This window comes from Chaetodon trifascialis, chromosome 6 (assembly GCF_039877785.1).
Source record: "Chaetodon trifascialis isolate fChaTrf1 chromosome 6, fChaTrf1.hap1, whole genome shotgun sequence".
NCBI classification, from domain to species: domain Eukaryota; kingdom Metazoa; phylum Chordata; class Actinopteri; order Chaetodontiformes; family Chaetodontidae; genus Chaetodon; species Chaetodon trifascialis.
Genome location: NC_092061.1, coordinates 16,113,712 through 16,130,103, shown reverse-complemented (window position 1 = coordinate 16,130,103; position 16,392 = coordinate 16,113,712). Strand labels below are relative to the sequence as shown.

General features: G+C 39.7%; 1 protein-coding gene across 1 annotated transcript; it reads left to right on the top strand.

Annotated features, from left to right (window-relative positions):
* The first annotated feature begins 930 nt into the window (after positions 1-930).
* On the top strand, positions 931-11,254 carry naaladl1 (N-acetylated alpha-linked acidic dipeptidase like 1). Its single transcript, XM_070964909.1, has 19 exons — positions 931-1,130; positions 1,442-1,614; positions 2,140-2,261; positions 3,747-3,866; positions 4,636-4,828; positions 5,067-5,160; positions 5,258-5,362; positions 5,918-6,003; positions 6,097-6,216; positions 6,304-6,389; positions 7,108-7,171; positions 7,432-7,499; positions 7,616-7,707; positions 8,375-8,468; positions 8,956-9,037; positions 9,238-9,411; positions 9,835-9,922; positions 10,024-10,116; positions 10,855-11,254. Exons 1-19 carry the CDS (start codon positions 931-933, stop codon positions 11,030-11,032), a joined length of 2,232 nt encoding a protein of 743 aa, XP_070821010.1. The 3' UTR covers positions 11,033-11,254.
* The last annotated feature ends 5,138 nt before the right edge of the window (positions 11,255-16,392 follow it).

Genomic DNA, 16,392 nt, shown 5'->3' with positions numbered 1-16,392 from the left:
TCTTGTTCAATGCAATTTTCCTGTTCTGCTACACAATAATTGTGCTTATTTTAAGGAATATTTCCCCCAGTCAATTGCTTTTTTTTCTCTTGTTTCCGAGTTTTTGCAGCATATATCCTCAGGCTCACAAAGCAAATTTTAGAACTCTGATGATCTTAGTTTATTTTTCAAGGGCACCGACACAGAGGTCTTTGTCACAATTTACAATTTATATACTTATTTCTGTGCTTCTGTTGTTGTCTTTAAGTCAATAAACTGTCTGATTTACAACCTATTAATGTGATTAAGACGAGGATACAGACTACAGAGCCATTTCAAACTTGCCTCTGCTTTGACTGATAAAACATCTGCTCATTCAGCTGTTCAAAATATGACACAAAGCTGAAAAGACAATTTGGCAAAAGATTGCCTTCAAGCCAACGTATTCTAATCTAATTCAGTTAGGTTTTGTGAGTCAGTTTGTTCATCTTTTAGGCCAACATAGCCCTTTGTAGAGGGCCACTTTTTCATCCTTTTCAGAAACTTTCCAAAACATACTCTCACTTTAGAAACCGGTGAGGATCTACACAAAAATAAATGAGACATAACTGAATATCAGCCGAAATGAAAATTTCCATGCGTTAACATAGTGTTAACATTGGAAATAAAGGATTACCCCCCCCCCACACACACTCAAAGAGTAAAGTCCATCTGAGTCTCATCTGCAAACATTAATGAGTAAACTTTACAATGAGCATGTCTCCTTATGGGAGGTCATCTGCACTGGTGCTGCAGTCATAATTTGGGAATCAGGTGCAAAGATTTTTCCTCAGAGAAGCCTTTATTCATAAGCAACGCTGAAACACTCCTGACCTCTGGAGAAAGCTCACTGTCAAGCAGACCAAAGACAGGGTGAACTCATTTATCCAAGACCTGATTTCTGGGGGGAGAATGATTAAGCAGGTGTTGATAGGGACTCTGTGCGGTGCTGTCGTACTGACCGCAGGTATTCTCATCGGCCACTACGGTATCAAAAAGAGCAGCAGCTCGCCACCGTCCTGGGTGAATGATGTGGCGAAAGATGTGGACGAGGGCTTCATTGAGATGTTCATGTCTGAGGTGGACAACATCCAAATTCAGGAGAACTTAAGGTGAGTGGATGAATGCTCAAATTCAGATTTTGATGGTCTCTCAATGACGGTTGTTTTTTGTTTTGTTGTTGTTGTTGTTGTTGTTGTTGTTGTTGTTAAATGTTCATGTGAGACCTACTGAAACAGCCTTGTGAAGCAGTTTTGTGTTTGGTTTTCACATTGTCTTAATGTCTAAATAAGCTGAAGGCTCATCAGCAGTGTTGTGAGATCTGCTGGGAATAGCCCTTAGTGTAGACCTTTCAGGTTTTAGACTGTTCAATATCCAACATATAACAGAGCCAAACTTTTATTATACTCATCTTCCTCCACAGGGAGTTGACAAAAGTGCCCCACATGGCCACCACAGCTGGAGATGAGCAGACAGTGCAGTTTATGCTTAAGAGATGGCAGGATCCCCAAACTGGCCTGGACCAGGCGTGGAGAGAAGAGTACAAGGTCTACCTGTCCTTCCCAGACCCCAAGAACCCCAACAATGTCACTGTTGGTGAGTCAAAAAGTTGTTGAATGTGCTGGAGTGAAAGAGGGGACAGTCACACCATCCCTCTCCATTCAGTATGTTTTTAATGATGAAATTCACTGGTTCATTATCTTTTAAGGGTCATTAACAGGTAGCAGGTCTAGCACATTTCAGAATATGATGTAGAGAGTGATCAGGCTTTATTTCATCTGTTTTGCTGTTTGATTTACAGCTGTGAGAACTGCATTTGATTTATCTGCAACATCTGCAGGGTCATCCAAGGGAAGCCAAAGTCCTCAAGCCATTCATAAATTATGACATTCAGCTCATGTTTCCCATCATGTTGCATCAATACCAACTTTAGCTGGAAGTAATATTTTTTGGTTTTGAAATAACATTTACATTCCACACTCAGATTAGTTCCACAATCTGAGAGAGTTTGACTGCATTTCTGTGGTGTCTAACACTGAGCAGGTCTTCATTCTGCCAGCAACCTGATGATTTTTACTTTACTGACTCAGCAGACAAGTCACCATGAGTTGTCCATTTCAGTGAGCCCGACTGGTAATGTGCTGCACATAGCCAGAGAGAAAGAGAAGAGTTATACTTCAGACCAAAATGATCCTGAGGTGGTTCAGCCATATGCTGCGTACTCCCCCGCTGGACACCCAAAGGTATTACAAAAAATCTTTTTAATCCAACATTTCCTGTTTAAAAGAGACTGTTTTCATGCCTGTTTGCTGAAATGAAGCATTCATAATTGGGATAATTGATAATAACAATAATATGGGAATTAAATCCCTGAAACAATGAAAATCACGATTGCCACACCCCTACCTCACATAATACAAGATAACCTTTCATGGCCTTTGAGGCTTGTTTCTTTTTTAATCTTTCATCTCCTGTTATTGACAGTCATTGTATAGGCTGATACGAATGTCTTACTAATTGTCAGGGCAAAATGTGTGTTTGACTTGCAAGTCATTACTTGACTGTAATGATGTTCTAAGAATCTAAGATCTTCAAAAAAGACAATAAAACTTCTGCTTTAAACAATGGTGAAGTGCTGGTACAACAGACGTAGATCTGAAGCTTATCTGGAGGTTTAGTTTATAGAACGTGAATACTTTTAAAAACAAACGTACAGATATGGCATCGTAAAGGCTAAACCCTTGCATGCACCAATGATATTGCAAGTTTTAATGTAGATCAGCGGTCCCAAACCACCCCAACCCACCACGCTTAGAGAGACTGAACAAAAAATATTTAATTGATCATCAGAGTCTGAAAGAAGTTTTATTTTGAAAACCAGGTGCATCCGCCTGCGCCTCTGTACACATATCGAACCGTTCGTCTCGTTCACGTGATAAAAAAAAAAGTAACTCCACAAGCTAGCGAAAATGAGTAAAAAAAACAAACAAAAAAAAACCCCAAAAAGACAAACGTCTTTGGAGAGCTTCTTCGGCAAGGAAAAGGACAGATGATGAGACAGAAGAAGAAGAAGAACCTGAAAAAGAAAGCCGCATTTAAGAGACAATATCAGCAGTCCTACTGAAAATACGGGTTTATCGCTTCAGGTGATTCTCAAGCACCGCTCTGCGTAATATGTGGCGACAGGCTCGCACATTAGGTAATGAAGCCTTCTCGTTGAAGAGGAACAAGCGCAGGGCTTCCACTAATTACAACAACTGCATTCGGGGCAAAGGTGAGTTGTCTTATTGATCATTTGTTTCTATTCGTTTCAATGCCGGTCCGGTCCGTGACGCAAATAAGGATGGGGACCGCTGGTGTAGACTGAAATGATAAACCATCAAGAGCCCATCTCTTAAGAGTGGATAAGCCTGGTTTATCTGCGATATTACTACGTGTGAACGTCTGTTGAAGGGAGGAGGCCATAATAAGGGTTTTAATGAAAGAGGAGGCTGTGATAAGATAAAGATGTGAAGAAGGATGAAAGGGTTCGCAGGAGGCAGTGTGATGTGATGTCGCAGGAGGCAGTGTGACGTGATGAAGTTTATATGTTTCTTGCAGAAAGTGGTATTTTCCAGCTCTCCCAAGCTGAAAAAACTGCACAAAACGATCTGGTACTGTATTGGTTCACTGGGTTGCTTCCTGAGTTGCTGCTGTTGACATAAAGTTGACTTTTCTGGTGGTTTTAGGGGAGACTGGTGTACGCCAACCAGGGGAAACCAAGTGACTACCAGCTGCTGAACCAGACAGTGGACCTCAGAGGGACCATTGCTATCACCAGATATGGAGGAGCAGGAAGAGGTGATAAAGTGAGTTACACTTTGTGCTAATTAGTGAGCAACTGACTATCCTGTTTATGTTTGGTCAATAGTCAGTCTCTTAACAACAGCTTTTATTGAGATAGGAATGGGTGTGAAGGACAAACACGATACAATATAATTACTTTACAATTCAGTCAGTTCTTTATAGCACTGAGACTGGAACTTAGACTGTGTTCAGACAGAGAGAATAAAGACACCCTCACCCCTTAACCCTACTACTCCCACCGATGAAACACATGAAGTAACCATAGATTCTTTGAATTAATGGAGTGAAATCATGCAAATAAAATATTTGACTTTTATCATGAGGATGATATACAGCCAGTTGTGTTAAATATACTGTACATTGCAACCTTTCAGTTTCTTAGTGAAACTTGAAGGAAAGGTTTACAAATCTTATGCATATTCACTGACTCCGTGAGTCTTAATAGTGCGCAAATAACCAATCAGCACCATGTAAGGATGTGCCCCCACAGACTTTCTGCCTAATAACAGCTACAGGTTATTTTTTAGTGAAAACCTTGATGAGTCAGCACTGAACACAAAGACAAATATGCATAAATGTAAAGTACAAAATTAAGGGTAAGTAAATCATGCATATGGAGTGTTTATTTGAATTTCACAATTTAGTGGCTGTCAGTCGAAAAATGGTTGTACTGCAGTGCTTCCAGGAGGTAATGTCTCTATTAAATTTAAGTAAAAGATAAATGAATGAACAATATTCAGCGGACAACCAAATGCCATGTGTTTCATCCAGGCCATCAATGCAGCACCCTACGGCGTTGTTGGTGTGCTTGTCTACACAGACCCTCTGGACATCAACGATGGCCTCATGTCAGACATCAATGAGACGTATCCTCACTCTTGGTATATGCCGCCGTCTGGTGTGGAGAGAGGTTCCTTCGGGGCTGACTTTGGAGACTTGCTCACACCCTACCTGGCTGCCAAAGGTAAGCAGTGACTTGTGTAAAAATGGTACACAAGGTTCATCTTCATAGCATTGTTTTTCTTTTTTATTGTGTGTTTGCTCAACTACTGCTGCACTTTGACTCCAATAATATCTGAGGGGGCACTTTTACAAGAGCTACATACAGCTTCATATAAAGATAAAGCAGGGTAATTTTTAATTATTTTATTTCTATATGTAACTTATTTATAAATCCCTGAGAATTGTGTTTTATTTTGCAGAGGAAACCTACAGAATTCGTGCTGAGGACATTACAGGGATCCCTCCCATTCCAATTCAACCAATCGGATTTGAGGATGCCTACATACTAATCTGGTTTGTGATGAGACACATCTGCTTGTAGGAACTAATACAACCCTAAATGGCTGTTTATGAACTAATTTTAACTTATTTTTTCCATTGTTCATTCCAGTGAGCTAGGTGGAGGAGCAGCTCCATCTGAATGGCAGGGGGCATTCAACTGTACCTACAACTTTGGTGGCCCAGGGTTCAAACAAACATCTGCTTTCCACAACAGGTGCTCAGCTGCAAACAAATTCAAGCATTAGATGCATTTACAGCTGATCTAGGAGCATTTTCTATGGAGCAATGCGCCTGTTTAAATTCTAAAATAATCATCAAACCTTTCTATTTTTCCAAGAATGATTCCAAAAAAGAGGCTGTGTAAAACATAAATAAAACAGATTGTGATAACTTGTTGATCCTTCTTGACATGTACTCAATTGAACACAGCACAAAGACAATATAATCAATGCCTTACCTCATCAACTTAATTGATTTTTGTAAACATATGTCGTAGCCCGGTTCCACTCCTCTGAATTCTGCACATAATTTCCAATTACTTTCAGCAGTTCAAATAGGAAATATAAAGATAATGAAGTGAAAACAGAATAGCAGTTTGACCTTCATCTTATTTTGTACTCTAGTGTGCCAACGAAAAGCCTTAAATATCACATGTAAAGCAAGTACACACATAAACAAACATGCAGTAGTATCATATAGCAATGAATCTACTAGACTTTTTCACTTTTTCTCCATTCTTTGTTGCACTGAATTTGATCCTCTTTTCCAGTGACGTGAAACTGAACATCCACAACTATGAAGAGGTGAAGAGCTCCTCCAATGTGATGGGAGTTATCAGAGGGAGTGTTGAGCCAGGTGAGACTAGAAACCATGTCCAAATCTGCCATAAGACTTCATCTGCTATCAGTTTGTGATTACTCCGCAACTGCTCTGTGTTTACGTCCACAGACAGGTACGTGATCTATGGGAACCACAGGGACAGCTGGGTTCACGGTGCCATCGACCCGAGCAGTGGGACGTCGGTCATGCTGGAACTGACCAGAGTGCTGGGCAAGATGGTCAAGCAGGGTGAGGATATTAATAGCTGAATGAGAGACTAATTGTTCTGCGTATAGAGCTGGATAATGAGTTCATCTCTGCTCCTCTCTGTGGCAGGCAAATGGAGGCCTCGCAGGTCAATCATCTTTGGAAGCTGGGGAGCAGAGGAGTTTGGCCTCATTGGGTCTGCAGAATACACAGAGGTGACTTGCAAGAGTTTGTACGAGTGAAAAGATGAAAAATTCAATTCAATATACCTTTATTAGTCCCACAAGGGGAAATTCCAAACTACAGCAGCATCAGTAAGAAAAAATAGACGAGGTAGACAATCAGTAAGTATATACAAGTATAAATAAAAAAGTGTGATAGAAATAAGTGTCTCTAAATTAGAAATTGCGTTTGCAGACTGTTATGTACAGATACAGATAAATTATCAAGATGAAAATTATAAATTGTGTTTGCAGACTGTTATATACAGGATGTATTGTACAGATTATTGCCCCAGTAAAATTTTGCTCAGGTTCTTGAACAGATCATTTAAAAATAAATTTCAGATAAATGCACAGATTACTTCACTGGTTGTTGCCCAGATTATTGCACGTTATTGTTATTCAGCAATAAAACACTCAGGCGTGTCAGTCAGATACAACTTTTCTCGGCCTGGTGTGAACAGTAGCTTATTGTGGGTAATTTAAGCTAATGCTAGCAATATTTAGACAGATATTCCTGTTTAAGAAATATAATTTGGCTGTGCTGAGCGCTTTTCTCTACTTGTACTACTGTTGCACTAAATTTACCATTAATCTATTATCCATAATTTGTCACTCATGTGGCAAGTAGTAAAGTCTCACCTTAAGTACTGCTTGTATACTCACAGTACATACAGTGACAAATATGATCTTGATCTTGTCTTTTCTCCAGCAATACTTGGCCAAGCTCAGTGAACGAACCGTTGCTTACATCAATGTGGATATAGCTGTTTTTGGTAAGAAGCTCCACATGCACTACCTGCAAAGAGTAATGTAAATGTTTAATGCCTTGTAACAGTCTCAGTCCTTGGGTTCACCTGGACAGATGCAGCCACTGTAGTTAAACAAACATTTTGAAATTTCAGATGTTTCTAAAAATGTTCTGACATGATCACGCATGAAGAATTGTTACGATGGCTACCACTGTAGATTGTTATCACTGACTGTGCAAGTTAATAGTAATGCTAATTCAAAACATGCATCTTTCACTCCTCAGCCAACGCCACTCTCAGAGCTTCAGGGATGCCATCAGTACAGAACGTCATTTTCAAAGCTGCCAAACAGGTAAGCTCTTTAAAAACTTAATTCATGTCAGTCAATTTTCTTTCCAGCATTGTAACTTGAACAACACTATTGTCCACAAACCACCAAGAACACATCAACGTGTGTTTGTTCTCTAGGTCAGTGCACCTGGACTGGACTCCACATCTGTTTACGACAACTGGATCCAATATTCCAACCGAACAAGTCCAACACATGGAACCATTCCCAAGTAACGATCACACCTTTCTTATTTTTCCACATCTTGCACTGCGGAGGGCCAACATAGGAGGAGTATGACCATGTAGATGTATGTGTGGATGTGTACAACATAAGCTGTGTTACCCTGAACTTTTAGTCCCAGGAACCACTTTTCAAGAAACTAAAAGGTTCCCTCAGCCCATTGTTGACCTGCAGATTTTGAAAAATAATGGTTAAAATTAAATGCTGTGAGAACACAACTAATCAGAAATGTTCCATAGTTCCCATACCTTAGTCTCTAAGCAGGGACTTTTTGGGGACTAAAATAGTGTTCCTTGAACTCAACATAGACCCGATCCCTGCAGTTGAAATGCACTGAATTCCTCCAAAGGTTTCTAGTCCCCGGGGAAAGTTCCTGTGGTGGAAATGCAGCTCACATAACTGTGTGCGGCTGAAGAAGAGCTGACATGCTCATCAACAACAGTAGCTACAATATTCATTTTTGTTGCTCTCCATCATTAGCTGAGACTTATCAGACTGCTTAGATAACCCCACATAGTTAATTTTATTTATAGCTCCTATAAATTATTGCAGCTTTGCCAAGCAGAGTTGGACCTCCCGTACAGCATGTGGTTCGTTAGCTGTGTTGTGAGGTGATTTGCATGTGAACATTCTTCTTTTCTGTCTTTCTTTGACAGAATGGGATACCTGACAGGAGCCGGGAGCGATTACGCTGCCTTTGTCCATTACCTGGGAATCACTTCCATGGATATTTCTTACACATATGACAGGGTATGAAAGAAGTCCGCATGAACCCGTTGCCTTTGACTTACTGTATTAGATTTTTGTCTGATGAGTGTGAGTGCTGTAGAAGCTTTGCATGGTAACATTTCTTCAGATGTAATACAGTTTAATTTTTCCACCTAAACATGTTAGCTGTGGAAGGCAGCAACAACAAGCATAACAAATCTCTTCAGTGTGTGGTGCAGTGCTGTGGCCTCAGTTGAAAGCCTTATCATTTTATTCTGCTGTCATTTAGTTTCTCTTCACTGGGTCCAGAACACATTCCTCCTCCCTGCCAACTGGATCTTAAATGTGTTGCACTTTACTGCCATACTGTACTGTTTTCTTCTGTTCTGTTTTCTCATTTTGTCTCTTGTTTGGAATAAGCAGCCAGCCAAGAAAGGTTTTTCACATGTGGGGGGAGAGGTCACGAGTGAACTGATCTCATTTAGTCAGTCATGTAACTCCTATCATATGGATGTTTTTCTTCATTCAGAGTAAAACAAATGCTCGCATTTACCCTGCGTACCACACAGCCTATGACACCTTTGACTACTCCTCAAAGTTCATTGATCCTGGTGAGCAAAGATGTCTCTCATATTATCACATGTGGCATTTTCTTATAAATCACTGAACATTTTTCTGTCACAATCCTGCAGATTGTTTTCTTTTGGGCTGTTTCTGAATATGTTAAAATTTGCTATATTTGAACAAAATGCCCTGTATTTCTCAGGTTTTCTTGTGTTCAACATCTCATTGTACCACTTCCTCCTTTCAGGGTTCGTCAGCCACCAGGCCATTGCCAGGACAGTAGGAAACATCCTCATCCGATTGGCTGACACCCTGGTGTTGCCATTAAACTGCACTGATTATGCTGAGAGTCTGGAGGACTACCTTACCGTATCAGTGAACCTCTATCAGGAAAAACTACAAGCTAAGAATATTTCCATGGGTAAGCACAGGACAGTTAGAGATATTTTAGTGATGCAGAGGAATGTTTTCTGTTTCAGTATGTCAAGACAAGACTTCAGTGTAATGCAAATGGGCCACTCAGTGTTATGTTTTTTATGCTTTTGACTTGTGTGCTTCCATCTTGGGCCAAGGCAGCTGGAATAGTCACTTAAGTTAATGCATTACTTCTGACTGTTGGACCTAAGATTGACGATATCTCTGAGTGGAACATGCAGTAACCAAAATGCTCTTTGTAGCATGAAAACCCTGAAGATATAAGCTCTACAATAATGTCTTCATGCTGCACTAAGAACAGAACAAACAAGCGAAGGAGCATCTGTTTCTCCTACTTGTGGTCACAGAGGATTAGAGAGGGTGAAATCTTTGCAGAGAGGCTGCACAGCTCATCTGTGTTTTGTTTCAGAACCACTGAAACGTGCAGTGACCAGCTTTCGCAGTGCAGCTACTCATTTGGACAAAGTGATTCTCACTTCAGACCTGGCAAATGAAACGTAAGAGCACAAACATACATATACAGACATGTTGTCATCTTCTTTGCCATCCACATAGAAATTAATGCCAGAGACCTCCCCCTCCATCTCTGTTCTCTTAGACCGCTGAAGATCAGAATGATCAATGACCAGCTCATGCTGCTGGATCGAGCTTTCTTGGACCCTCTGGCCTTCCCGGATAAATATGCATACAGGTGAGATGTCTCAAAATAAAACTAAGCTAACCACAACGTCATTGCACTCGAAGAGAGTAGGAGGAGTTGCCAGATGATGTGTCCTACTGACGTTGGTGAAGCTTCAACTTTTCCTCTAGTGTCACTATGAGTTTGACGATTTTGAATGAAATGTCTTGACTGTAATTGGATGACTTCAGTGAAATGCTGCAGACATTATGCCGTTATAATTTTGGTAATCCCTTGACTTTTCATCTGATGCTGTCATCAGGTCAATATATTGTATATATGCAACTACAGTATGTGCAAAAACAAAAGACATTCCCATCAGCCTCGGGTGTGCTTTGTGCTTAGTGTTATTAACAAATTTTAGCATGAAAACACGAAATTCAGAGGGTGAACATGGCAAACATTATACCTGCTTACCTTCGGCATGTAAGCCATGAGTATGTAGCGGTGCAGCCTCACCGAGCTGCTAGCATGGCTATAGACTCGTGGTCTTCTTGTTATAAAGATACTTGAAACTTTTTCTGGAGATAAATTAAATTCACAGAGCTGTTTCTTTTCTGCTGAAAATCTTTTGTGTCCCATTTCTCTTCTTCTTTGTCTCCCTCTTACACTCCTTCTCATTGCTTTAGTCTTTGACAGAGATTATCTTATTCATTGTGACTCAACACACCTCTTATCTAAATTTATTGATTTATTATTCAATTGCCTAGCATTGCTATTTTGTTCTTTATTTCCTTGTGTGATATACAGGCATGTTATCTGGGCTTCAAGTAGTGCGGGCAAGTCAACCTTCCCAGGTCTGGCTGATGCCTACGCTAATGCTAACTCATCGGGACTGTCCAGCGACTGGGATAAAGTACACTACCACCTGTCAGTCCTGAGCCAAGCCATCGAGGGCGCCGCCAACACGCTGTCTGACGTCATATAGACAAGGAGGAGGGAGGAACTGTACTTGCTCATTGAAGATGAACAGTTGTTGTAAATACAGTTGCAGTTATTCTTCTCAGTGTACATAAACTGTTAGTGAACAACAATAAATACCACTAAGAACAATAATGAAGAAAACAGTGGTCACAAGTAAGTGGCACAAACATCCACCTGAGTAAAGCACAGTTTAAGACGTTACCTTATCCTGCCATGTTCTTCAAAAAGAAAAAAAAACTGTCTTTGTTTCCTTTATCAATCAATCAATCAATCAATCAATCAATCAATCAATCAATCAATCAATCAATCAATCAATCAATCAATCAATCAATCCATAACCAGCTCTGATCTTGGTGATGTTTAATGTCATGGAATTTGTATCTCATCAGCTGCTTCTCATCAAAACTGAAGACATGACAGGATAGCTGAATATTTCTAAGTCAACGCCGCCATTGCATCTAAATTTGTAAAATTATGTTTAAACTGGCTTTTCAATGTTGTTTATGCGTGTCAGTAAACTAATTCATGTTTTTCTATGACTTTGAAGAGATGTGTCCAGAAAAGTTTTTCCATTTTTCTTTTTTCTTGTAGAATTAAGATTTTCGTGGAATGGGAAAGGCGAATGATGGTAGTTTCTGGATTTCAAAGATCAACCACAGCACATTTCTGCTGGAACAAGATGTGTGTGACTGTCTGTGTGTGCCAGAGTATTTCCTCTGACAGTCAGTCCTGAGCCACCAGACTATCTGAGAAAGAGAAAAGCAGGCGCTGCAGAGCCATTATAGCGGAGGGATGTGATGTGAATTTAGTGTGTTTATGATGCAGAATTGAATAGATCAAGACTCTAAAGTGCATATCTGGTGTAATGACATACAGAGGGATAAAGTTTAAGTTAGATAAATTGGTGCAAAGGTTTTTCATTTTGTCGGGGATATCAGCCAATCAGCACTCTGATATGTAAGTGTTCCAACATGAGATGACTGCCAGACCTCCAAACAGGCTGAAATATGACTTATTTGATGTGGCAAGTCTGGAACATTTCACCAGCACTGACAAAATGCACCTCATTGAAAACCTGTATGTACTCTATGGGCCTCAGCTGCATCCTGTTACAGCCTGCTTCCCCACTGCAAGCCTGGATGTGCAGCCACAATACTGGCTCCTGCCACCAGGGGTCAGAAAATGTTTTTAAAAAATCGTACAGGCAAAGTCAGCATTTGGTATTAGTGTTTATGTCGCTGTCAGAAAAGCTGAGTGGCAGTGCTACCTGCAAAACCCAGTCGATTAAGCCCTCTGATAGGTAATTAATTTCACGGATCCGTCTTACGAGGTTGCCGTCAATAATGCTTAACTTTCCTGTTAGGCTCTCCTGTAAACACTGATCTCTCAGGGACTAGTTTTGTCCAGACAACTCCCCTCAAGGCCACAGTGCTCATCACACCCATCTGAGCCCGTCCAGCCGCTGCAGAAACACAACTGTGTGGTAGCACTGCTGTGGAAATGAGTGGCTGTTTGTGTGGGTTGATAGGTGTGAGAGGTAGATGGGTTCACTGATTCACTATCCTTTATTCTCTCTAAAAAAGATGGTCTCCTTTGGAGGTTTTAGAAGAGGCCTAGCAGAGCTCTAGAAGCAAGCTGGAGGTGCATCAGTCACAAAAACAGCAAAATGTATGTTCAGATATGTCAGACAAAGCAAAAGAAGATATGAGTGAAAAGTAATTGGCACAGATATATACAGTACCAGTCAAAAGTTTGGACACACCTTCTCATTCAATGTTTTTTCTTTATTTATTTTTTTTATTTTCTAAATTGTACATTAATACTGAAGACATCCAAACTATGAAGGAACACATATGGAAAGGTGTAGTAAACAAAAAAAAGTCAATCAATCAATCAATCAATCAATCAATCAATCAATCAATCAATCAATCAATCAATCAATCAATCAATCAATATTTATGAAGCACGTTTCATACAATGTAGCACAAAGTGCTTTACATGTTAGCACATGCATATTAGCATCCTCTTTGGTGGTGGGAAATTTGAAGAGTGTTAGAATCTCCAGTCCGAAGATATCAGCAAAAGTCTTTTTACTAAGGTAAGAATTTCACTTTACCATGTCCCTTCCACAATGAATAGCTTATGATCCTTTTCTGACCATCAAACATAACTTACATCATTGCAAACATTATTGTGTGCCCTAAAAGCTCACATATTTCATGCTAACCTAGCATGTTAGGTCACTGCTCAATCTAGAGAAATACACAAAGTGGTTAGCGGGGTACAGTTGAGACACAATGTCTCAACTGTACTCGTGCTAGAGTTCTATTACATCACATGCTGTTAAGTTGTGCAGTGTAATGATAACATGTTATAAGTCATAATAAGATTGTGATACTTGAACAGTGTTGTATTAGACATCTTTTTAACCATGAATAATGTAACGATAATTTAGCGTGTGGTGGAATAGGCAAGGTGGTAGAACGGGTACAGGTGATACAGCCTTTATGGGATGTGTAGCCTAGCCTACTTCAGAGTTTGGAAATAAAAAGGTTTGCAGTGTGTGCGTGTTAACTATGTTGTGTAGCCTGTATGGACTTTTTGTTTATGTTTGTATTTTTGTGCTATATCTGAATATATAATATGAAGGCAGGGTGCATTAAGTTTGATGTGTAAGTTATATAAAAATTGTTGAGAACCTGATTCACATGATTAATTACTCTCGTGGATTAATCATTTTATTATTTGAAGGGCATAGGCAACTGAATGGAATAAATTTAATGTGGTATAGGCATCACGTCCTAGTTTAAGACAAAAAGAAAGTGAATTCAGGGGACAAAGATGAGGACATGCAGACTTAAAACCTGTTCAGCACAAGGACTGGTGTTTTTATGGATCCTGTTTTATGTATTCTACAAAAATTAATTGACTTTAAAAAGACTGTAAGGCCATCACTTCTCCAAGTCATTTCCGTGCTTGCAATTTTCATTCATCCTTCTACTGTTCTATAATACACTACACCAGTAATTATCTGGTTATGGAGATTACAGGAAGAACATTAAAATAACGGTATCATGCAACCAACCAGCCCACAGTATGACACTGTAAAGCTAAATAATATGCAACACAGTACTGTAATTCATTTTACAGTAATAAACTGTTGTTATAGATTACAGGAGGTACTCTGCTGAATAGTAATGCTAGTAACTATAGCTGCTAGTAGTTTACTGTAATTTAACAGGCAAATTTCTTACAGTGATGGGTTAAGGTTTGTGTAAGGGTTAGGCAAGTTAAGTGTGCCTTGTGAATAAATCAACAGTGTCACCAGCATCTTCACACCATCACACCTCCTCCTCCATGCTTCACGGTGGGAAGCACACATATAGAAACCATCTGCTCACCTTTTCTGCATCTCTTAATGACATGGCGGATGGAGCCAAAAATCTAAAATTTGGACTCTTCAGACCAAAGGACAGATTTCCAATGGTCTAATGTCCATTCCTTGTGTTTCTTTGCCCAAGCAATTCTCTTCTTCTTGTTGTTGTTCTTCCTCAGAAGTGGTTTCTTTGCAGCATCCCGACCTCCTCTGAACAGTTGATGTTGAGATGTGTCTGCTACTTGAACTCTGTGAGGCATTTATGTGGGTTCTAAACTGAGGTGCTGTTAATTTGCGGTTTCGGAGGCCGGTAACTCCAATGAACTTATCCTCTGCAGCAGAGGTAACTTTGGTCTTCCTTTCCTGTGGCAGTCCTCATGAGAGACAGTTTCATCATAGCATTTGATGGTCTTTGCGACTGCACTTGAGAATATGTTCAAAGTTCTTGAAATTTTCCATATTGACTGGCCTTCATGTAGTAAAGTAATGATGGACTGACTTCCTCTTTACTTAGTTGAGTGGTTCTTGCCATAATATGGATTAGAACAGTAGTCAAATAGGGCTATTAACTGTATAGACCTTTGAACCAACCCTACCTCTGCGCAACACAACTGATGGTCTCAAACACATTAAGAAGGCAAGAACTTCCAGAAATTAAATCTTGACAAGGCACCTGTTAATTGAAAACCATTCCTGGTGACTACCTCATGAAGATGACTGAGAGAATGCCAAGAGTGTGCAAAGCTGTCAGCTAAGCAAATGGTGGCTACTTTGAATAACCTAAAATTTAAACATATTCTAGTTTGTTAAACACTTTTTTGTTTACAACATAATTCCATATGTGTTCCTTCATAGTTTGGATGTCTTCAGTATTAATGTACAATTTAGAAAATAATAATAATCTTTCATTAAATTGTGTTTATGTGGTTTTGTCTCCCTGCTGTATGTGAGCAAACAAACATTCTTGGAAACCATCTTTTGGGTGTTACCCAAGGTACACAATTGCAAGTTCAGGATCAGCCCATAATCCCTTATTTTAAGCACACACTTCTGGCATTGTGAACTGTGTATGGCAGGAATGACTGGCTGTTTTGTTGGTGAGCTGTATATATAGATGTACCTCCGTATTTTAATCTGTGGAATATTTCCAGAGAATGGCTTCTCTTTTTAGCAATGCCGTACTTGACATTAACACAGTTTGACATCAATATTTGCAGAAGTGCCCAGAACAACCAAAGTCTGTCTCTGCTGGGCCAATGAGCAGTGTCTGTGGTGCAGCAGAAGCCAGGGGAGGAAGCACTTTCTAGCTTTAAGGTTCCTCTCATGCAGATTTGTTACCATCTGCAAGAATGGAAATTGAGCTGAATGTCTGTTCTCAGGCTTCCGTTTGTGACTGTCAGCTGCTTCCTTTATTGTATTTTACATTATGTTGTTATTTCAGGTTTGTCTCTGAGAGGTGGACATGGAATATCCTGTCACATTCAGTATGTAGTTGACTGAAATCTCTTTTTTATTTTCAATAAAATGCTGTTTTGAAGATTTTGTTTGTTTTAAAGCCCAATACCACCAATTTTACAGATGAAGCTCAGTTTCCTTGTCATGGTGAGAATTAGCCAGCCTGTGAAACCAGCTATGTCATGTTTTCTTGTTGTCAAGTTGGAAAAAAAAAATAATGATGTCCCAATAATGTTGTGATGTCAACATGGTGATATCAGTTTGGTTCTTATGACTTTTTATTCAGTTTTTTCAATATGAATATCACCTTTAATCTCTCTTCAATCCAATGATGCTGTCAAAAGTTGTGACTATCTCTTCTTTCTCGGTAAACTTCCTCAGATTGCCTTTCAAAACAGGAGTGCAAACTTAACTGGCTTCCCTCCTGACTGTAACATGAAGCTCAAATGCAGGCTGCTCTAATGATGGCTTTTCTAGAAGTAGTTAAGTGGCACACTTTGTCAAGAATTTACTCGAAGTAATTACTGATTTAA